Genomic DNA, 26,000 nt, shown 5'->3' on the forward strand with positions numbered 1-26,000 from the left:
TAATAACATATCAGTTCTCAAATAAAAAGTTAAAATAATCTTACATTATTTCAAAATATATATTTTTAAAGAAAAAAAAAAAAAGAAAACAAAACAAAGATTCTAAACTTTTCCAACTTGTAATAAATAAATAAGTAAATATAGAAATAAATAAAATAAAATCTTTTCTTGAATACCTCAAAAGAAAAATATTAAATGTAGTTGGGAAAACATATTTGAACATTATATAATCTTTTTGCTATTCACCCCCAACCCAGTAACACTTTATCTGCTCTCTCAATCAATGGTTGTACTCTAGAAAAGTGCTGGACAACTGACAGGAATTACAGATCAGCCTCAAAAAAAAAATACTTCATCATAAAGAAAACTGCAAGTTGTAATTTTACTGCATTTGATGAGTGGGTATTGGCAACAGAGTAGAAAGGGGTAAGAAAAGAAAGAGGAAGTAGCAAAGTGGGAGAACGGGGGGGGGGGTGCAGATGTAATCACTTATTTTAACTTATGCTGGAAGTCAGGAGATTTCACTTGTGTTGTTGTTATTGTTGTTGTTACTCTTTTACTCTTTTACTTGTTTCAGCCATTTGACTGCGGCCATGCTGGAGCACCACCTTTAGTCGAGCAAATCGACCCCAGGACTTATTCTTTGGAAGCCTAGTACTTATTCTATCGGTCTCTTTTGCCGAACCGCTAAGTTACAGAGACATAAACACACCAGCATCAGTTGTCAAGCGATGTCGGGGGGACAAACACAGACACACATACATATACATATATATATATATATACATATACATATATACGACGGGCTTCTTTCAGTTTCCGTCTACCAAATCCACTCATAAGGCTTTGGTCGGCCCGAGGCTATAGTAGAAGACACTTGCCCAAGATGCCACGCAGTGGAACTGAACCTGGGACCATGTGGTTGGTAAACAAGCTACTTACCACACAGCCACTCCTACGCCTATTATTACTATTATTACTATTATCATTATTATTCTTAAGGTGGCAAGCTGGCAGAATCGTTAGTATATCGTTAGTATATCGTTAGTATATCGTTCATCTGAGTTCAAATGCCGTTGAGTTCGACTTTGCCTTACCATCTCAGGGTCAATAAAATAAGTACTAATTGAGTACTGGGGGTGGGGGTCGATGCAATCAACTTGCTTCCTCCCCAAAATTATTGGCTTTGTGCCAAAAATTAAAAATCATTATTACCTCCGCCTTAGCGGAGGCAGAGGTATTGTTTTCAGTCACGTTTGTTTGTTCGTTGTTTGTCCATGGACAACACATCTCAAGATGGATTCAGATGAAAATTTCAGGGATGTTTGGCCTCGTGACTGGTATGAATTGATTAGATTTTGGGTTCGATCCAGTACCGGACAAGGATTCTGGATTATTTTTCCTGCTTTTTTTTTACTTAATTTTTGAGAGCGGTTGGTTCCATTTTTAGTATTCTTATTCATGACAGAAGTCAAGTTTATTTCAGATATTCTCATTTTTAAAAATCATCACTGGCTAATTGTTGAGAGGACGTTGGTGTTGCCTTGGCAGAGGTTTGCACCCCCTTAGTGCTCTTGTTATTATTATCATTATCATTATTATTATTATTCTTTTTATTACTATTATTATTATAAAGGTGGTGAGCTGGCAGAATTGTTAGCAAGCCGAGTGAAATGCTTAGCGGTATTTCGTCCACCACTATGTTCTGAGTTCAAATTCCACAGAAGTGACTTGGTCTTTCATTCCAGAGTTGATAAAATAAGTACCAGTTGAGTACTGGGGTTGATGTTATCGACTTTACCCTCCCCACAAAATCCAGGCCTTGTGCCTATAGTAGAGAAGATTATTATTATTATTATTATTATTATTATTATTATTATTATTATTTATTATTATTATTATTATTATTATTAGTAAGATGGCGAGCTGGCAGAATCGTTAGCGAACTGGGCGAAATGCTTAGCGGTATTTTGTCTGCCATTATATTTTGTGTTCAAATTCCACTGAGGTAGACTTTGATTTTCATCCTTTTGGGGGTCAATTAAATAAGTACCAGTTATGCACTGGGGTCAATGTAATCAACTTAATCCCTTCCCCCAAATTTGAGGCCTTGTGCTTCTAGCAGAAAGAATTATTATTATTATTCCTAACAATATTAAGATGGAAAGCTGGCAAAATTGTTAATATGTTGACAAAAATGTTTTGTGACACTTCTTATAGTGCATTAAATTCTGAATAAAAATACTGCCAAGGTTCACTTTGTCTGTCCATCCTTTTGAGGTTGGTGAAATAAGTACATGTTTAATAAAATTTCAGGCCTTGTGTCTGAAGTAGAAAAGATTGTTATTATTGTTATTGTTAGGGCAACAAGTTGCACTTGGCTCTCTCTAGCAGAGTTCAGTTTCTCACTGGCATTCAAATGTAGTCTCTGGCCTGAGGAAAAATTCCTGCCATCAGATACTGAAATCCTGAAAATGGTTTTGTAGAGGGCATTTATTTTATCAACCCCAAAAGGATGAAAGGCAAAATTGACCTTGACAGAATTTGTGCTCAGAATGTGAAGATGGATGCATGCCTACAATTCTGCCAGCTCACTGCCACAATGATAATAATAATAATAATAACAAGAGCACTCAGAGAGTGCAAACCTCTGCCAAGGCAACACCAATGTTCTCTAAACAATTAGCTGGAGATGATTTTTAAAATGAGAATATCTGAAATAAACTCGACTGCTCTCACAAATGAGAATACTAAAAATGAACCCGACTGCTCTCAAAAATTAAGTAAAAAAAACGGAAAAATAATCCAGAAACCTTGTCCAGTACCAGATCGATTCCAAAATCTAAACATTTAGTGCTAGTCATGAGGTCAAATATCTTTGAAAGTTTCATCCAAATCCATCCTGCGGTTCTTGAGATATTTTGTCCCCAGAAAAACAAACAAGCATGACTGAAAACAATATCTTTGCCTTTGCTAAGGCAGAGGTAATAATCCTTTCTTCACAAGGCCTGAAATTTTAGGGGATGGAGCAGTGCATAACTGGTACTTATTTCATTGACCCCTAAAAGGATGAGAGGCAAAGTCAACCTCGGCAGAATTTGAACTCAGAACATAAGGACAGATGAAATGCCACTAAGCATTTTACCTAGCATGCTAACAATTCCGCCAGCTCACCACCTTGAATAATAATAATAACAACAATGGCTTCTGATTTATGCACAAGGCTTGTCATTTTAAGGGGAAAGAAGTTAGTCAATAACACCGACCTCAGTATTTGACTGGTATTTTATTTATCAACCCCAGAAGGATTAAATGCAAAGTTGACTTAGGCAGGATTTGAACTTGGAATACAAAAAGCCAGAAAATTTTGTCCAATTCTCTAATGATTCTTCCAATCCATTTTCCATTATTCATTACCTCTTATATGTGCTCATGGCCAGATAATGATAATGTTAACTTCAGCAGGATTTGAACTCAGAATATAAGAGAACAAATATCAGATGGTATTTTTCTAATGCGCTAACAAGTCTGCTGCCTTGCCATAGGCACAAGGCCAGCAATTTCAGGGAAGTGAGGTTTAAGTCAGGACCATCAACCCCAGTACTTTACTGGTACTTTATTTTGTCAATGCCATGGGGCTTAAAGGCGAAGTTTATCACAACAGGATTTGAACGCAGAACAAAGAACTTGAAGAAATACTATAAAACATCTCTTTTCAAGCACCAATACTTCTGTTAATTCACTGCCCTCGCCCACCCACTAATAATAATAACAACAATAACACTATAATTTTACTGTATTTTGGTCATATCAATTTATTTTGTCATTTAAGTTTTACAAATTCTTTTCTATTTAAGGGCCATAAAAATTATATGAGTCAATATAATAACATCTTGAAACAAAAATTTAAACAACTAAAAGAAAAAAAGTACAGCTGTCTAGTGTGTTTCAATAAATTGGTACTGCTGTTATTAAATAGCTTTTTAGAATACTGAAAGTTAATAGATTGGCTAATAATAATACAAACACACACACACACAGTATATTATAAATACAATATATATATATTCATTTCCATATGTGTAACATTTTGACAGATTCCTTTATATTTTTTAAAGATTTTTCTAAGTTTGAAACATATAATTTATATGAATGTTATATTGAAAACTATTGTAAGCCATAAATAATGAAAACATATTCACATTCATGGTAACATGAGTTAATAAGATGGTTAAAATAGAGTCCATCATAAGATAGCTACAACATATTTTCGAAGGGTCAAGACAGGCAGGCATTGAAAGCCAAAGAAAATGTTGCATTGTGGCATTGTGCTGAGATTTCTATAGGTGACCTCTATGAAAAATGTAATCATAAAGTTGTATTCTCCGAAACAACAATTCCTTTTGTTGATTGATTGATCACATAGTTACCCCATACATTTAAATAATATGTGCGCACAATGTGAAAATACCGTGTGTAACATTTTCCTAGTATATTTTTGATTGAGTGCATTCAATTAGTCACATTTCTTTACAATCTTATACAATAAATTGTCAACATTATTTGAGGTGAGTTAACACTTTTGAAATTATATGTATTAATAACACACTTTTATAAGTATCTTATATTAAGGTGAAGTACATTATATGCATCTTTTCTTCTACATCATGTAGCTGAGCTTAGTTTGACTTAACTAATAAAATCTGACTTAAAATGTTCTTTGCTGTCTCTGGCATAGACCTCAGTTGTTAACCTACAACTGGGCAGCCATTATACATTCAGCAACATTATTCTATGTAAACTGTCTTAACCCATTACCTAACAGTGATCTCATATGAGATCACTTAAAAATTACAAATTTCGTAATTATGTGTCAATATTTACACATATCTAACCTTTTTGTTATATCTACTAGGTATATTTCTCTGATATTCAAATGAGGTTTGCTAACTTTTCACCCAATATCTCGCTTATTTCTATTTAAAATGTTATTTTGAAATGTTATTTTGATCATTCCAGCGTGTTTCTAGGGCTGTTTTATGCTAGAAATCAAAGTTTCATAAAAAAGTTCCAGTTAATAGAATTATGGGAGGTAATGGGTTAAGATTTAGAACTATATGGTTCCAATTTTGTAATTTTTGGTGACAAGAACATCAGGTCATAGAAACAAACTAAAACTAAAATGCACAAGCAGGATACGGTCCTTTGAACTGTCTATAAAGGCAATGGTACCCAATAAGAACTAATTCAGATAGGGATAACTCTTCTAACCCATACTAGCATGGAAAGTGGATATAAGGATATTCATGGTTGTGGTGGTGACAAAGAGTTCTGTTCATTAGTATAAATAGAGCAGCAATATTGAGTTAGTTATGTAACTACATGAAGTTCTGTAATCTGTGGTACCAGACACCATATCACTGAGTGGTTTGTAATAGGAAAAATAACTTCATTAGCCATAACACATTATCCAGCACAGTGTATGTGTGTGTGTGTGTATGTGTGTGTAAGAGAGAGAGAGTGAGAGAGAGAGAGATTAAGTTTACAAAATCTATTCAGAGCATGAAAAACACATATAAAACAGTTTCACTTCGGGCCCTTCAACTCAGGTGGCTCTGTAAATAATAGCACTCCTGCAGATAAAACTACCACACATGCTATCTAGTTTTAATTCCATCACCAGGTTGCACACAAACAGCAAATCCTCCTCTGCCTTATCATCATCATCATCATCATCATTATCAACAACAACATCTATCAACTACAAGATGCACATGCACATGCACTGGGTATTGTGACAGATCGCATTACATATCTCATTCCACCACCTTAAGTTCATCAGCAGTTACAGTGCCATGGTCCCCCAATCAAAGACACAAAGCGTCCTCCAGAAACCTCTTTCCTTATTATACACGGCTCATGACTGCTACCTACAGATTGTCATCAAGGGGAACATAACTTCTCAAATCACTCCAGCTAAACAAGGAGATGTAACACAGAATGTCTCATAAACATCAACAACTACATTTCAGATTTAGATGTTATACACACACACACACACACACACAAACAGCCAATCATCCCACACACACACTGCACTTTTCAATCTGCCTTTCTTTAAAGAGATCAAACCCAAACTATAAAAACACACAATGGTGTGTTCCATTCCCTTGAAAGGTAACCTCTCTGATGTTTACCAACTATAGCCCCCCCGCCTTCTGTTTCAACAACACAAAGGTGAGTACAAGCGGTAGAGAGCTGGCAGAAACGTTAGCACGCTGGGCAAAATGCTTAGCGGTATTTCGTCTGCCACTATGTTCTGAGTTGAAATTCCACCGAGGTCGACTTTGCCTTTCATCCTTTCGGGGTCAATAAATTAAGTACCAGTTACGTACTGGGGTCGATGTAATCGACTTAATAATCTCTTTGTCTGTCCTTGTTTGTCCCCTCTATGTTTAACCCCCTGTGAGCAATAAAAAAAAAATAAATAAATGTGAGTACAACAGTCTCAGCTAGTATGCTGCCTCTATCCTAGTCCGTCCTGTTTGATGTACTTACCCAATAATTATTTCTCAGAACTGAAAGCCTCTCTGAAATTCTCTATTTATCCATGATGTTGCTTAACCCTAACTTAACACTGATTCAGATTACTTGATAAAAGCAGTTCCAACTGTGACCATCCTACCTTTATCTCCTCCTATATTTTCCCTTTTATGATGCAGTGTATCTACTGAAGTGTGGAGGCATGTGGCTTAGTGGTTAGGGAGATGGCCTAATGATCTTAAGATTATGGTTTTGATTCCTGGACGGGGATGCATTGTGTTCTTCAGCAAAACACTTCATTCCATATTGCTCCAGTCCACTCAGCTGGCAAAAATGAGTAATCTCGCAACAGACCAGCATCCTGTCCAGGTGGGGAATATATATGCCATGAAACCAGGAAACTAGCCCTTATGAGACAGTATGACTCAAGAATTTAACTTCTGTGTGGAAGTGCATGTCTTAGTGGTTAGAATGTTGGACTCATGATCATAAAATTATGGTTTCAATACTTGGACTGGGCAATGTGTTGTGTTCTTGAGCAAAACACTTCATTTCGTGTTGCTCCAGTTCACTCAAGTGGAAAAAATGAGTAATCCTGCAATGGCCCAGCGTACCGTCCAGGTGGGAATACACAAGCCATGGAAACCAGGAAACCGGCCCTTATGAGTCAGCATTACTCGAGAAGGTAACTTTATTTTACTTACTACCTAGTGAAGTAGCCTAGTGGTTAAGGTATTGGAATTATGATCATAAGGATGTGGGTTCAATTCTTAGATGGGTGGCATAGTGTGTCTTTGAACAGGGTGCTTCATTTCACATTACACCTGTATACTCAACCAGCCTAGAGTTGGTGTAGTCCTTGCTCACTTGAACTGTCACAATCCTCATGTTATGCTAGGTGATGATTAGAAGAGCCAAGTAGGTGCCTATGACTGCTCACCACTATATAAGCACCTAAAACAATTAGTAAAACTCATGGTAAATGCATACCAAGTCATACTTGCTTGTGAGTGATGGCTATGACTGGTATCTTAAACAACATACTCCAACATGTTCCTTTTTTTTAAGATGGTACAGTGTGATCTGAAGGTCATTTGGCTGCTAATTATAGCAAGTCAAGTGACTCCATAAATGCTCTTTCTTTGGCTTAAAAACTAAAAAAAAAAAAAAAGAAAAAAAATCTGCTCATGTTTTCTACAGGTGTCAACTAACTAAAGTTCAAACTAAACATTAATCATGTCAGTCTCATTAATCTGACAGAGCCTACAAAGGCCAGGGAGTTTTTCTCCTTATCTTCTTCTGAATAATTCATTTATTTCGTTAAAAAGAAACCTCTTGCAATTCTTGCATTTGTCAATTTCTATTTTTATTCAAGAAAAGAATGAAAGAGGAATATATATATAAACTAAAAAAAAATTAGGGAAATCAAAACTATAATCAGTTACTGACTGATTCAGCTGAACCATTTATAAAACATTTTGGTCCCTTATGTCATTAACAAAACTCAAAATACATTTAAAATATCTAATTCTCATCCAAATCACAGAGATCCATAGGGATGGTGTTTATCTCTAGTTTCCATTATAGATGTTTATTTGGATAAAATAATGCTTGTTTACAGCCACTAACTTTTCTTACAAGATGAATTGAATTCAGGACAGCTAAACAATGAAATATTCATTAATTTTACGCTGCAAGCAATCTTCACAGGGGAGAAAATAATATAGTTACTATCTGTGGTATCTACTTAGAATTAAATAAACTTGGATGCAAAGAACTAAATGTCTTTATTGCAGATACATACAAGCTTCAACGGTCACTCAATCTACTAGAAAAAAGAATGAAATCTACCTCAAAGCACACCTAAATGAAAGAGATATTAGATAATGTAGTTCTGAATACACTATACCTTTATCGTTAATGGGCTTGTTGTTGTTGTTGTTTTTTTTTGCCTCAAAGTACCTGTTTTGGGGTCATGTAAAAAGCACCCATGCTGGCATCACATTAGAAGTACCTATGCTAGTGCCACATAAAAGGCATATAAAAACCACGCAGTACACTCTGTTAAGTAGTTGGCATTAGGAAGGGCATCCAGCCATAGAAACCATGCCACAACAGACAATTGGAGTTTGGGCAATTTTGCTGACCAGCTCCATGTGAGACCACCAAACCCATGCCAGCATGGAAAGCAGATGTTAAAAGGTGATAATGATGATGACGATGTTTAGTGTGAAACAAAAAAAACCAGTACATGAAACAAAATGCACCGTTGCGGTCATTTCAACCAAGCCCCTTATTAGAGTGATAACAATGAATATCATAAAACATCATACTGGTCGATTCCATCAGCTAAACACCACCGAAAGGGATGCCCCAGCATGGTCACAGCTGAGAATGACTGCAACTAGTTAAAGAATAAATATTCATTATTTAAATATGATGTAATTGAAATTACAAACCAATCATAAAAGCAATTGTATATGTTTCCCTTCTCTAATCAGAGTTTGTCTTCAATTAAATCTCCAGTGAGTTTGGCATTTCTCTTTTTTTTTAATATATTTCAAAGGTGGTGGATGGGGAGAAGATTAACCAACAACGACAACCACAACAACAACAACATTAGTATAATGGTTTCACTTAAAGGTATGTCACTCAAAGCAAGACCGTTCCATTATTGAAATGTTTCGTATGTTTATACATTTGTGCATTACTAAATTGCATTGAAATGACAAGTAGAATGTATTTTGATATTTTGTAACAATCAGACAGTGGATAGCCAAAAATAAAACTTTACTAATTTTTGACAGTTTCCATGGTTATATACAAACACACACACACAAACACACAAATGAGAATACTCATATGTGTGTGCGAGTGTATAATATATATATGTGTGTGTATATGTGTCTATATATATGTGTGTGCATATGTGTCTATATATATATATATATATATATATATATATATATGGCTACACACACACATACACAAATTCTCTCATTTTCTATTAGTTTAAATCTTTCTCTCTCTCTCTCTCTCTCTCTCTCTCTCTCTCTCTCTCTCTCTCTCACACACACACACACACACAGAGAGAGAAAGACACTTTCTCTATTAATCTATCTACACAAATATATACATATATATATATATATATATATATATATATATATATATATATATATATATACACATATATATATATATATATATATATATATATATATATATATATATATATATATATATATATATATATATATGTATGTATATATATGTATATATTATATATATCCTATTACTATACATACACATATCCAATATTTCAATCACACCTGTGAAGAATATTGTAATAAACAATTTTAAATACTACTGTTGAAAGTTTTAAAGAAAAATTCAGTGGAAAATGGAGCGAAATAACAATTACAAGAAGTTCAATCTTTGACCTTTATTCATTCTTCAAAATCATCATATAAATAAAACTCAAAAACAAAAAAAAAAACACAAACAAAATATCCACTAATTTCAATATTAGAAGAGTAAAAGAATAAACAACAAAAATATGATTAGGTATTCTGAATAACAGAACACTTCTGATTATGTTACACACACACACGCACACGCACACACACACACACACACACACGCACGCATACACACACACACCATATATACTCAGCTAGTGCTGTCTGCAGTTACTTTCAGTTTCATGCTTGCTTGGTTAATCAGAGAACCATGTTCATCTATAATGACTAACTTAGCCGTTGGTTAGTTGAACATTCATGAAGCAACAGAAAATAGCATCAACTGAATAAATGTTATTATACTCTACAGCTTGTATCGAGCACTTTTTGTCTAGTTCATTATCAATATGTTTGTGTGTATGTGTGTGTGATGTGTGTATGCATATAGTCCACAGATAAGATCCAAAGGTTCTCCATATAGAAGACACTTAGTAGTGATAAAAAAATTCAAGCTTAGGCTCCTATGACTTTACAGGGGATCATTCCACAAGGTAACGAAAGGCTATAAGAGGGATCAAGTTGAGCAGGTATAGAGGCAATTATGTAGATAAACAAATTATGTATGTATGTAAGGAATGTATGTAATGTATGTGTGTTGGTGTATATATGTGTGTGTATATATATATACACAAACAAACATACATACATACATACTTTACATACATACATAATTTGTTTATATATATATATATATATATATATATATATATATATATATATATATACATATATAAATATATATATATATATATATATATATATATATATATATATATATATATATATATATATATATATATATATTTAATATTTAAATAATTTTAAATAATTATTACCTTTGATGGTTTTTATTCCCATGCTGACCACTTGAGAGGATCAATATTTTAAATATCGATCTTATCCTTATTTATATAAATATATATATATATATATATATTTATATATATGTTTATATATATTCGCTATGATAGATCGCTGACCACTACACACATTTTTTTCTCTCCTTTTTTCTCTCCTTGTTGCTTTCCATGTTCCTTTCTGTAGAAGAGTGTAGGCTTGAAATATTAAAGACTTTCTCAATTCCCGAGCGTTATACTAATCCATCTATTTCTTTTCAACACCACCTGTCTTCGTCTGTTGCTTTTTTGTGAATTCTCCCTATATATATATATATCATCATCATCATCATCATCGTTTAACGTCCGCTTTCCATGCTAGCATGGGTTGGACAATTTGACTGAGGACTGGTGCAACCGGATGGCTACACCAGGCTCCAATCTAATTTGGCAGAGTTTCTACAGCTGGATGCCCTTCCTAACGCCAACCACTCAGAGAGTGTAGTGGGTGCTTTTACGTGTCACCCGCACGAAAACGGCCACGCTCAAAATGGTGTCTTTTATGTACCACCCGCACAAGAGCCAGTCCAGGGGCACTGGCAACGATCTCGCTCGAAAACCCTACAAGGCCAGTCAGGCGGTACTGGCAACAGTCACGCTCAGGATGGTACATCTTATGTGCCACCCGCACAAGAGCCAGTCCAGGGGCACTGGCTACGATCTCACTTGGCTTGCCGGGTCTTCTCATGCACAGCACATTTCCAAAGGTTTCGGTCAGTAGTCATCGCCTCGGTGAGGCCCAATGTTCGAAGGTCTTGCGTCACCACCTCAGCCCAGGTCTTCCTGGGCCTACCTCTTCCACGGGTTCCCTCAACTGTTAGGGAGTGGCACTTTTTCACGCAGCTATCCTCATTCATTCTCACCACATGTCCAAACCAGCGCAATCGTCTCTCTTGCACACCACTACTGACACTTCTTATGTTAAGGATAGGCATATTAAAAGGGGTGGGAAAACTCATTTGAATAAAATGAGTCCTTGACAGTGAAACGGTGGGGAACCACTGATTTATAGATTTATTTGCTTTGAGATCCACTGTTCCTAAAAAGATTTGTTTTATGTAATTTCTAAATATTTCTGCTGTCAATATATATATATATATATATATATATATATATATATATATATATATATATATATATATATATATATATACATATACAAAATTTTTCTAACTCAAATTTTTAATAGACTATATTCTCCAACTCGAATAGTAAAAGCAAGTTTATGTTAAACTTCATTTTTCAAGCAAGTTATAAAATTTCAGAGATCATCTATGCAATTAGGAGTGTTTAATAATCTAAAATATAAAAATACAAGAGGAATAACTCCAATAAAATCAGCTAATTGAAATATATTTGGAAAATATGTAGCAGATAGGAGTAAATCTTCTTCTAATATAATATGAGTATCTTGTTGGTTTTTCTTTTTTCTTTTAATATAAAAGAAAGCAGAATAAAAAAAAAATTTTATTGCCTTTTTTCTTTTCACTTTAGTAATTTTGTTCCAACAAAATGCAGAAATAAGCCGAAAATTTAACATAATCTTTAGCCTGAAAAATGTTTGCTGACTAGAAGGCAAATTGTCTGGTGAAAGAATGCTAGACAGGAATAAATAAATGAATAACTGATGAACAGTTTCAATGGCAAGACTGATTTAGTATTTTATCTCTCGAGGGCTAGTGAAAACAACAAAAATATACTTAGATAAAATGAGTGTTAACCCTATTGCTACTATATTTTTGTTGAAATGCATTACTATTTTTCTTCAATTAATTTTGAAAATGATGACAAATTTAGCATAATAACTTTGTCATGGTTAAGTTGATGTTTGGAACATAAATTAACATGAAATTTTAATAGGTTTTAATTTAGAACATTTTAAAGCATGAACTTTGTGTTATAAAATCAGAGGCTCCTTCAGATAGGTTGGTATTTATTAAAGGGGTTAAAATGGTAAATTGCAGCCAAGTAGCTAGTTGGCTGTCTTTGATTCATGGAGAGTCAATGAAATAGATGTTAAACAGCATTGTGTTATTTTTTGCTGTTTTTTTTTTTATACAAACAAAAAAATTCCAATAACAATAAAGAATTCTGTCATAAATATGATAAAAAGGTGCAAATCTTAAAACTAAAAGAAAGTTATTTTCAATTTCAATCAATACTTAATGTATCTGATGCAAGGATGATTTCAAAAATAATAATAGTAAATTGCTAAATCTATAATAAAACATGAAAAACGTATTTAAATAGAAGCATAGGTTAAGATGATTCTACAAGTCCAAACATTTCTAACACCAACCGTTTGACTTAGGAATGGAATGACACAACAATATGCTAGTGGCAAGGCTGTGATCTTCTGATCAATAGTTGAACACAGTAATCACTCAATCACAATATCTTCTTAACTCTTACAAAAGCACTTTTACTGCTATGACTTTATTTGAATGTCAATACTGTATCGTTTTTTGTTTTTTTTATATTTTTCTTTTTCTCTTAACCTACATTATTTTCAATATTCAATAAAATAATATTACCTTGTTTGCTGTGCGAGGGTTACAAGCTTTTGGATCAACCTGTCAATAAAATAAAAGGAGAGAATGATAATAAGAAAGAAAAGAAAAATTATAAAATCGAAAATGATTTTTAAAAGCAAAATTTTCTTTGTTGGTTCACAAAAGTAACTCATAGTACAACAAAAGAAGCTTTTGTCTGTTGCAGCCTTTGCTAGGAAAAAATCTACTGACTCTAATCTAATAGCTATTATAATGTCTACTATTCCAGTTTTTATATACAATTTACATTGTGAACATTGCTGCCTTCTGGGCCTAAGAGAAAATAAAAATGGTTAGAATCAGGAACTGAATAAAGTCAAAATATTAAGACTGCGTTCAACATATATTGACAGATTCAATACTTGAATGCATCATATTGTATTGTGGTGGGTAACTGGATGTATTAGATGTATTGGATTTTACAAAACACAGATATACCTTGTTCCAGGTGACCCCTAAATAAGTAGAAGAACCTCAGGCCTATGTCCCATCTGGATTATACAAACAATCATTCTCATTTTCAACCAAGGCCATCTAGTAAGTTTCTTAAAGGAAAAGAAAAGCTTCAACATCCAACTAAGGAATTAGTACTGTGTTTCTTATGTGGGGTTGGCACTCCCTTGAAAGGAGGTAAGCTTGTGAAGATTGAAAAAGGAACAGGCAAATTATCAAATTTAATAAATTTCTAATTTTGGTACAAAGCCAACAATTTTCTGGGAAGGGAACTGGTCAATTACACCGACCCCCAGTGCTCCACTAGTACTTATTTTATTGAATCCAAATGGATGAAAGACAAAGTCAACCCCAGCAGTCATTTTGAATTCAGAACATGCATGTGCTGGAGGAAATGCTACAAAACATTTTATCTGATTCTACCAGCTCACTGCCTTTACTGTTTTGTTAGCATTCAGTTTACTCTATCAAATGTCATTGCTTATTAAGTCACTTTGCTTTACTTGTAGCTCCATGATTTCTATGATTTGATTGCTTATTTCTTATATGGCATGAATAGGTGTGAGAGTCTGAATCTGGTCAGTTTGTACATAAAACAGGTCGAATATTTGGGCCAGATATGGCCAGTTTAAATGCTAAAGAACTGAACTTTTAAATTTGACCAAAACCAGAGTGAAGGAGGAATTATATTATATTTTATCTTCTTATTAATACTAAGGAAGAGCAGGGGGACAGAAATTTCACAAACATTTTGGTAAAGTAAGACTTAGTATTTCTCAGTTTAAGAACTACTGAGTTTAGTACATATAATTAACATGATGTATCTTAAAGATTTACTTGAATATACAATTGCAAGCAAATTTAATGTGTCCTGGCCACTGTATTATATTTATAGCAAAGGGATATCATATATTTAGGAATGCCTAATTAAAACTTCACAGGTGAGCAGCAGTGACTCTAAGAAAGCATATCCAAATATGAAGAGATTTTCAGTAACAACAACACAATGGTGACATATCTAAATTAACTGAAACAGCTTACTCAACTGAACATAGAGCAAAAAAAAACTATCAGATAAAAAATCACGCTTGATTACTATCTAATTCATTTTTAAGGTTGTTATATTAATTAGGAGCATTAATTACTTTCTAATTAATGAGAAAAAAAAATCATTTTAATATACACTTTTTTGCTCTCAGATTTATTTCATTCACTGGATTGTAAGCAGCCATACTGGTACACCACCTTGAAGGGTTGTAGTCACTCATGGCAACTTCAGGTCTTATTTCTTTAAGTCTAGTACTTATTTTAGGGATCTCTTTAACATCCACCACTATGATAAGAATATTAACACAAACGCCAGTTCATTTTTCAAAAGAATGTTAATACAAAAACAAATATACAGAGAAACACACACACACACACACACACACACACACACACAAACACACACACATACACACACACACATGTGCATGCACACATACACAGTATGCCTCCACACAATTTCTGTCTACCAATCTCACTCAAAATGTATTGGTTAGTTTGAGGTTAGAGCAGATGACATTCACCCAAGGTTCCACACCAGTGTTCCTCAACCATTTTTTAAAGTATAGATCCCTTTGATTCCTATTCTACTCTACTGGACCCTAATGAACATTTGATGCTTTAAAAAATCCTATTATCATCATCATCATTCAACGTCCATTGTCCATGCTGACATGGGCTCGATGGTTTGACCACAGCTGGCAAACTGGGGAGTTGCACAAGACTCCAGTTTGATTTGGCATGGTTTCTATGGCTGGATGCCCATAAACACAAGCCACTACAGAGTGTACTAACACCAACCACTTTACAGAGTATGCTCTAACACCAACCACTTTAAGAACTGTATAAAAAAAATTGTTAATATATTTTGTATAATGTAGAAGTACAAGCAATTTATTGCTCATAAATTTTAACAGCAAAATTTTATATGGACCTGCAAGAACTATATGGACCCTAATTGAGATCCACTGTCCAACACAGTGGAGTTGAAATCAAGGCCACATGGTTGCAAATGAATTTCTAAACCGCACGGCCATTCTTGCACCTGCATACTAAAGTTTTAACAACAAATTAAGAAATCTATTACTGAAATTACCTATGAAATAGAGAAGTGTTTTGTCTTGTTATCTAAAAATTAGTCGCTTTCAATAAAAGTTTCAGACAAAAAGAGAGCAAAACTAATCGAATAGAAAAACAAATACCATTTTACCAATTAGATTACAGAAAACTAATTCAAATTTTAGTGGATGATCAAAAGTTTATCAACTAAATTCCTAATTTATATATAAACTTTATATATAATTTGTATACAAAATTTAAAATACCCCAGTTGTTTTACAATAGTGAGAATGAATACTTTAGAGGTGGTTCAAACTGCTAGAAATTATAGCCAAAGGTTTCTATAAATCGTGCCCTTAAAAATAAATCATGTCTTAGAAAAGGAATATACAAGGGAGTGTTGAAAAGTTCCTGGCTTTTGGTAAAAGAAAATACAGGAGAATCAGTTAATTATGATTTTGTTTAACATGTTCCCCTCTGAGATTCACACACTTATTGCAGCAGTCCTTCAGTTCTTCTAAACCTTGTAAAAGAACTTGGAAGGTTGGGCCTCTAACCAGGCCAATCACACAATACCTTTAAAGCCAGGAACTTTCCAGCACCTCTTTGTATTAGATAATGTAGTACTACATATACTATAACTGGGAAAAGGTTGAGTGGTTGTGGCCAGAATGGACTGCCAGAATTTACAGAATTAGCCTCATTCTGAACAGCATCAACACTTTAACCAGAGCAGTTTCTCTTGGAAATTTATATGATCACACGTTTCAAAGAAAACCACTTTTAAAAGTAAAACATTTGTTGTTCACCCCCACCCCCCACCCCAATTACCTATTGTTAATTACCAAATAACCTTTTGTTTATCATAATGATGGTATCTCTGAATTATTCAATTGCTAAACATTTCTTCTTTTGAATACCAAAAAATATATTTCCTTCATAGAAGCGTGTTGTGTAACGCTGGAACAATGCAAGAAGGAAAAAGCTACAAAAGGAAAAAGAAAGCAAATCAAAGCTGCAGTTTTACCTTGTATTTCCATATTTTGGGGTGAAGACCCCTTCTTCGGGACATTTAAAACTGCTTTTCCCAAATGTCCTGAAGAATGGGTCATAACCCCATAATATAAACTGCAACTTTATTCTGTTTTTTTTTTCTTTTGTAATTTACCTTGTATCCTCTCGCATTGTTCTGGCCTCACACATACCACACAATACTTCACCAAAACCACTTCATTTTAATATTTCATTTATATTCGCTTCCAGGATGCTTTGCAACCACTTCCTTTGCTGTGGAAGCCAGAACATGTTTCAAGTTATCTTTGAATTTTGCCAGGAAACAATTTCAATTATCCACTCCTATTTCTTTCACAATGAATATTTGATTCATCTTTAAATGTCTTCATAAAATATTCTGATACCAGTAACAAATCGTCCATCAACTTAAAATCTTCAGCAGATCAATCATTCTTTAATATACTGTCACTGTTTAATTGCCAAGTAAGACCTGTTTGAACAGACTATACTGACCTTGACCAACCAGTCATTTTCTTTTTAGGTAGTGCAGCTTGGACAACATTATCCAATTTAAGACAGTGATTTGAAGGAAATTTAGCAGTTATTTCTAGTGAATCAAGAGACCACACAAAAATTTCTTCATTAGATAGCTTATTCGAATTTAAAGCATACAGCAAATTAATCAACTAATTTCCTTTATACTACAGATGTGTGTGTGTGTGCATGTGTGTGTATCTTACAAACATGTATATCATACAAATTCTTTATTTAACCAACCCTATTTTCTTGTCATATATAAAAATATATACATGTCACCAATGCATAAACATATGTGTATAGACACACACAAGGTATCTCTTCATGTGCCAACAAACAGATGGTACATGCATACAAATGCACATTTTATTCTGCTATAAATACCCAGAGAATTTCTCTTTCAATAGTTAGTTCCAGCCTCTCTACCTGACAGGATCAGTTCAACTATTTTGACTGTTGCCTAACCAAGTTGCCAAAATGATTCAAGTTAGCTTCGACCAAAACCCAAACTATAAGCAATAAAAAATATATTACAAATGAAAGCATTCTTTGTAAAGAATTTTACCAATATCATAAACTCATTCAGTTAAATTTTTCAACTTAGTCTTTGAGAACTTCGTCAATGACATTTTAAATATCAACTTTCAAATTCAACAATTTAATTTTGACTTTATTAAGAACTTAACAAGCTCAAATCCAGTCTTAGTATGACAGTCAGGATCTTGGAGACAAATTTTACAAGGTGGAGTAAGACTGAGGTAGTTCCCTTCAAAATTCAAAAGCACTTGAGAATTATTTATTTATCTATTTATTTATTTATTTATTTATTTATTGAGAAGAGGAGCTCATCAGATATTTGAGGACTCCTCTTTGGTTCTTATGAATCTGGACCAATGTATTGGCTAAACCCCAATTTTAAAAACTCTGATGATCATCATACCTTTGTAATAATTGTTCTGTCAATAAAATATTTTTATTATTGGTAAACCAGTTATTTTACTCTATGTGACTTACCAACAGAACTCTATCTAAAACTGTCCTCAAATAACATTTCCATCAGCTAATTCATAATTTACATAGACAAAAGATTTCTAAACCAAGTATAAGCTGAATTCTAAACCACTCAAAGTTATGATTTCAGAATATGGTGTTAAGCAAACATCCTTTGTAAAGATTCTCAGTTTAAGGAAAATTGAATGACTGTAATTGTGATGCATATGCCCAACTGATATATTTAAGCTTAGATTCATACTCGGTTAAAAGATCAATCTTTTGATGCTGTTTGTTCTTGGGAGACCATAACTGAGATGTCAAGAAACCTATAACTGGAAGACAAGAGTTGTAATACATTCTCTTTTGAGAAAACATAATTGAGACAGACTCTATTAAGATGGTAGTAAACAAAGGAAGAAAACATTTAAGTATAAATCTGACTTTGTCTTTCTTCCCCCACCCTCCTTCTCATAAATACTGATCAGATGTATAAAATAGTAAAAGCAAATTACTTTATATTTAATAAAACAGTAATCTGAACCAGTAAAAATTATGACTTTTTATTTGGTTTTAATGTCTAGAATGGACCAAAACTTGCAATGAATTATTGACCAAGTATTCCATATTCTATAATCAAAACTTGTTATGTATCTTTCCAATATCTATTCTGTACAGATACTAGATAAACACTGAAATTATTTCTACGATATAATTGGATAGGTTCCATCGAACAGAAAGATCAAAAGTGTTAATGTTTTTATGGAAGACTGAAGGAAAATAAAAAAAAACAATTGAGAAACTAAAGATAAAGAAAAAAAAAACTCATCGACTGGAGAGACTAAAAACAATCAACACAAGAGGAATAAAAAATGTAAATAAAATAACTTGGCTAAGTATTCACAATTGAGAAATATAATGATTACTAATTATCACTAATATAAAAAAAGAAAGTAAACATTGAAAATAAATTTTGTTAAGAATGTTGAACTAGTAAAACAAACATACTCCAAGAAAAGAACACTTGGCATTTGTTTTGTTTTGTCTTTTTTGTGGCTTCATTGTTTTAGTTTTATTTTGTTTGTTTGTCTCTTTAATAAACAATTAAGTAAAAGGTTTAAAATTACCTCACTTTTAAGAAACAATAAAATCTTGAAGATAATTAAAACAACAACGTCGGCAACTATAAGATAAAAAAAAAATTAGTTGTTCCATAACAATGTAGATGAAAACACACGGCTCTGTTGTTGACACAGGGCTAAATTAATCATACCAAATTGATAAGAGCAATGAGTAGATTAGTTTCTGTCAATAACAACGGAGAACAGCTGCGGTTTTCACTCCACTAACAGTACCGTCTCTTTCTTTGGTTCACAACATTTGGCAAGTCGAAGTTATAAAGTGCAACATTTGTGTGCTTACATTAGGCTATGATGACCCAGCAGGAAAAGAAGACAAGATAAACATTCTTGATGTTCATATGAGAAAGGAAAACAACAAGGAAAATAACTGCATTCAATATATTTTCTGTTGCAAAGCTTCAGCAGCAGGAAATGTACTTTGACTACACAGCTTCCACATCGCAATTTTTTACTGTTTACATCCATCTCATCCATGTTAACTGTAGGTGGTAATGATATGTTTTTTTGCAAATTTCTACATATGGCATGCATAGACCTTCACAATACAACAACACATTGAGATGTTTGAAATGTATATGCTCTTGTAGTGAAATTAATCTTGCAGGGTGGTGTATATCTCAAAGTTTTCAACAAAAAAATATATATATATATGGATACATAAAAATAAAAAGCATGGGCATCAGAACAACTGCAATTTCTGACTTTATTAGTCTTTTGTCAAGCTCTGCTTAACCTTCTGCTGTCCTGAAATTGCTGCAGTATATAGTTACAGAGAAAATGCTACTCAGCTTACAAATGAATTAACTGACAGCTATCAAACTTATACTAATATGCAAATTAGCCTACTGGTTTATTTATTTATTTATTTTCATTTACTTATTTTTTCATGTGGCATTTGCCGTAAAGGCAATTTCCCCGTATACTGGTTTTTTTTTTTTTACTCTTTTACTTGTTTCAGTCTTTTGATTGTGGCCATGCTGGAGCACCACCTTTAGTCGAGCAACTCGACCCCAGGACTTATTCTTTGGAAGCCTAGTACTTATTCTATCGGTCTCTTTCGCCGAACCGCTAAGTTACGTGGATGTAAACACACCAGCATCGGTTGTCAAGTGACGTTGGGGGGGGGGGGGGGCAAACACAGACACACAAACACAAACACACACACACACACACACACACACACACACACACATATATATATATATACGATGGGTTTCTTTCAGTTTCCGTCTACGAAATCCACTCACAAGGCTTTGGTCGGCCCGAGGCTATAGTAGAAGACACTTGCCCAAGATGCCACGCAGTGGGACTGAACCCAAGACCATGTGGTTGGTAAGCAAGCTACTTACCACACAGCCACTCCTACGCCTATCATAACAATAAATGGATATATTTTTTTTTTTACCGTAATTCCTTACCTGCTGTTAATTCTAAAAGTAGAACTTTTTGTAGACTAAGCCAAAACTAAATACAGGAGTACAATATAAGATTTGTTCAATAATGTAAATGTGTAAATGGCATCAAGAAACTAAAAAAGACTTATCAGGACTTGCTCCTTCCACACCAAAGATGCTACTCTTTTGCAAATAAAACAATCATATAATCTATTACATATTCATAAAACCAGCTTGAACTGTAGCAGCGTATGGAATGATATGTGCTAACCAATTAAACAATAAAAAACCTACAGTAGATTTGACCTCTTCCTAAACTCATTCCGATTTCCTTCACATTCTCTTCAACAAACTGCATCACCAATTCTTGGTTTTTATCTTTTACTTGTTTCAGTTATTAGACTGTGACCATGCTGGGGCACCACCTTGAAGAATTTCTAATTGAATAAGTTGATCTCATGAATTTTTGTTTTCAAACTTGGTATTTATTTTATCAGTCTCTTTCGCTGAGCTGCTAAAGTTACAGGAATGTAAACACACCAACACCAGCTGTCAAGTGGTGGCGGGGTACAAACAAAAGTACAACGACACACACACACACACACACACACATATATATATATGCGACAGGCATCTTTCAGTTTCCATCTCCCAAATTGACTCATGAGGCTTTGATCAGCCATAGGCTATGATAGAAGACATTTGCCCGAGGTGCCATGCAGTGGGGTTGAACCTAGAGCCATGTAATTGAGAAGCAAGCTTCTTAGCACACAGCCACATCACACTTTTTCCACTCTAACACACTTACCTACTCACCCACCCATTTTGTTCCACCGTTCCTATTTTCTCTTTTATTTTCTCTATGTACTTCAAAGATACTCTCACCATTTTCCTCTTTCTCTGTATCTCTCTTTTTCTCTTTCTCTCCCTCTCTCTCCAGCAGGGAAAAACCATGTATTCACCTTTCTGGCAAGACACTTCTTCCAGTTCCTCTATTAGATTTTTCAGTAGCTGACATTAGGAGGGTTATCAAGCAGTAGAAACCATGCAAAGTAGGTATTAAAAATCAGCGCAGTCGTCTAGCTCATTAATTACGGTCAGACTAATGGAAAAAGGAATCTTAAACAATGATGATTATAGTGACAATGATGATAAAGATGACAATGATGATAGACAATCACTCACTCATTTAGTTCCTACATGTGGTTAGTGACTTAGCAATCTAACCTTAATGCTATAGTATATCATTGATGTTACTAATACACCAGTAAGGTTGGTCTAGCCAATGACATACTATATATATATATACTTCACAGCTTGAAAACAAAGAAATTTATTTTCTTACGAATAGGAAATTGCTTTTATCACCTCTCCCATATCTTAATAGCCAGTTATTGATGAGTTGTTATTTAATAATACTATTATACATTTACCTTCTCATTAAGGCAAAATGAAAATTGCTTCTGTTATTATCAGTTTGTAAAATAAAGTCCAAGAACAGGAGTTCACATAATCAACTGTCCCTTACATCTCAATTTGAGGTCTTGTGCTTATGCAAGAAATTACTGATATTAATATCATTATTATCATAAAGGCAGTGAGCTGGCAGAATCATTAGCATACTGGGTGAAATGCTTAGTGGTATTTCGTCCGTCTTTACATTCTGAGTTCAAAATCTACCAGGGTAGAATTTGCCTTTCATCTTTTTGGGGGTCAATAAATTAAGCACCAGTGAAACACAGGGGTCAATGCAATTGCCTAGTCCCCTCCCCCCAAAATTTGAAGGCCTTGTGCCTTTAGTAGAAAGGATTATTATTATTATTATTATTCAGTAGTTTTATTTTTATCACGTGCTTTCATTGCACTACCAAGGAAAGCTCTGTGTGCTTTGGGTATGTGCTGTGGTTTGCTGTGATGCTCTTATTTTTACTGTATTGAAAGTGTTTTATGTAAAATGTGTGCAGCGCCTAGTAGTGCTATTTTCTGTATGTTATATATACTTGTTAGCCCTGGTGTTTTTGTTATTTATATGTCTGAATATTTTTTTTTTATCATACTTAATGCACCTACTATTACCTCTATTTCCAGATCTTTTTTTTTTATTATTATTATTATTATTATTATTATTATTATTATTATTATTATTGTCGTTGTTGTTGTTGTTGTTGTTGTTATTGTTATCGTTATTGTTATTATTGTTGTTATTATTATTATTATTATTATTATTATTATTATTATTATGATGATGATGATGATGATGATGATGATGATGATGATGAACTAGCAGAATCATTAACATGTCAGGCAAAATTCTTAGCGGCATTTCATCTTTCTTTATGTTCTGAGTTCAAATTCCACCATTGTCAACATTGCCTTTCATCCTTTCAGGGTCGATAAAATAAGTATCGGTTGATAGCTGGGGTTAATGTAATCAACTCAACCCCTCTCCGAAATTGCTGGCCTTGTTCCAAAATTTGAAATCATAATTATTATTATTATTATTGTTATTATTATTATTGTTATTAAGGTGGTGAGCTGGCAGAACCATTAGCACACCAGACAAAATGCTTAGTAGCATTTTGTCTGTCTTTACATTCTGAGTTCAAATTCTGCTGAGGTCAACTTTGCCTTTCATTTTTTTGGGGTCGATAAAATAAATACCAGTTGGGCTCTGAAGGTCAATATAATTGATTTACTCTGCCCTAATGCCAAAATTTGAAGTCATTATTATTATTATGAGAGAAAGCTGACAGAACCAGTTTTTTTTTTTGTTTTGTTTTTTTTATTGGAGAAAAATGCTTAGCAGCATTTCACACACCTTTATATTTTGAGTTCAAATTTGTCTTTCATCCTTTCAGGGTTGATGAAATTATACCATTTGATCACTGGAGTCAATATAATCAAGTGGCCCTATCACCCTGCATTTCAGGCCTTGTGCCTACAGCAGAAAGGGTTATCATTATTGTACAAACATGGCAAGCTGGCAGAATCATTAGCAAGCCAAGTGGCATTTGGCATTTCTTCCAGCTTTATGCCATTCATCTTTTCAGGATCAACAAAATATGTATTAGTTGAGAACCAGGGATGATGTTAAGAATGAACTCATTTTGCTCTGACTTCATATTACACCCAGGTCGACTATGCCAGTCATCCTACCTAGGGTCGAGAAAAGAAATACCAGTCAAATATCAGTATGGAGACTGATTTAATTGATGTTATCAAACTGCAAACATTTGTTGAGGTCTTGCACCAAAGTCAGAAATCATTGTTTGTTTCAGACAGCTATTGGCAATATAATATTGTGATACTTTTTCTATTCAACCAAGAAACATTGTAAACCAATAATCTCTAAGAGGTCTCAAGATGTTTATCTTAAACTTTCACATTCACACACACTCTCTTTCTCTTGTTCACTCCCTCTTTTACTCTTGTTCTCCTCCTCTCTCTCAACCTCTCCAACCACCAGCAATAATCTTACAAACAAACAGTTGAATAGCTATTCCACAATTTTTTTTAAACTTATATCTAATTAATGAGTTATCGTTTTTTTTTTTCCTTCTTCTTTTCCATTCATGTCTTCTTTAACCATTTCCAGTTCCTACCACTCCTGCCACCACTCAACTTTCCTTTTATTCCTTCGCCAAAGTCACGAAGCGTTTAATACTCTCTCCCTTAATTGTTGTTCTTTTGGTTTATAACTGAGCTGCTTCTTGTTTTCTGTGTCTGTTTGTTTTGTTTGTTTGTTTGTTTGTGCATTCAATACCACCTGGTTATCATTTCTTTCATTTTCATGTCTTTTGTCTTCTGTCTGCCTGTAAGCCATTCTTTTCCGATATCCACATATTCTTCACTTTTCATTCCTTATGTTGAAATCTCACCAAGATCAACTTCGTCTTTTAGACCATTGGAGTCAATATAAAAAAAAAGAACAAAAGGTTTCAAACTGATGCTGGAGTTGATTTCATCTCTTTCCTATATATGTGTGATCTCATACCAAAGTTAAAAATCACCGAGTTCAAAACTTACCAAAACCAACTTTGCCTCTTATCCTCTCAGGGTTCTTTGGAATCTATGTAATGAACTATTGCCTTATCCCACAAAACATTTCTAGCTGACACAAGTCCCCAATTTGAAATTCGATATCAGGTTCTAAGAGATGCTTTAGACCATGTAGAGGTGGCAGTGGCTGTTACGGTGTGTGGATCACTGTAGGTGTCTTTGATATGAGCATCCAATTCTTCCTTCATACACGATAAAGTGCCACTCTTCATTTCAGTGAACAGCTTCTTAGTAAACCCGTACGGGTCCTTCAGAAATTTTTGAATGACTGATTGGCATATAATCACTCATTAACATGCTCCAGCCTTTAGTCAACAAGCAAACTGTTTCCTCTCTTTCTCATTACTGTTAAATCAATTATGACCTCAGTTTTTGTACCTGGTTGAACTTGTGCTATTCCTTCTCAAGCATTCCTGACTTATTAATTTCTCCTTCCCTCATCTTTTGTGTTGTGTCCAGCCAAACCTTGAGCCTGCACTAACCATTTTTCTCCATTTGAAGGTCAGCTGCCTCTGGAATTCTACATCTGCTCATGTCTTTCTTGAAGTGTCAACTTGCAACAGTTTAAACAGAACATTAATATCAGTCTCACCTTTCTCAAAGCATTTCTAAAGCATGCAGGCACTGCTTTTTCTCTCAGACATGGCCAACTACATAAGAAGGCCAGTAATGACTTGTCTGATTGAGGTTTGCTTAGGGCCCAATTAGGGTTGATAACAGAAAAAGGGGCATCCAGCTGTGGAAAGTGTACCTCAACAAATTCCATCCAACCCATGAAAGCATGAAAAAGAGG

The 26,000-nt window shown here is 34.0% G+C and overlaps 1 protein-coding gene across 3 annotated transcripts in view; it reads right to left on the reverse strand.

Annotated features, from left to right (window-relative positions):
* LOC106883892 (uncharacterized) overlaps positions 1–26,000 on the reverse strand; it is a 461,066-nt gene that overhangs the window by 221,461 nt on the left and 213,605 nt on the right. For all 3 annotated transcript variants that reach the window (XM_089349763.1, XM_089349761.1, XM_089349762.1), the window contains one exon: positions 13,495–13,533. In XM_089349763.1, the coding sequence (XP_089205889.1) occupies positions 13,495–13,533 (39 nt within the window). The remainder of the gene's footprint in view (positions 1–13,494; positions 13,534–26,000) is intronic.

This window comes from Octopus bimaculoides, chromosome 3, assembly GCF_046866305.1.
Source record: "Octopus bimaculoides isolate indiv1 chromosome 3, ASM4686630v1, whole genome shotgun sequence".
Taxonomy (NCBI): Eukaryota; Metazoa; Mollusca; class Cephalopoda; order Octopoda; family Octopodidae; genus Octopus; species Octopus bimaculoides.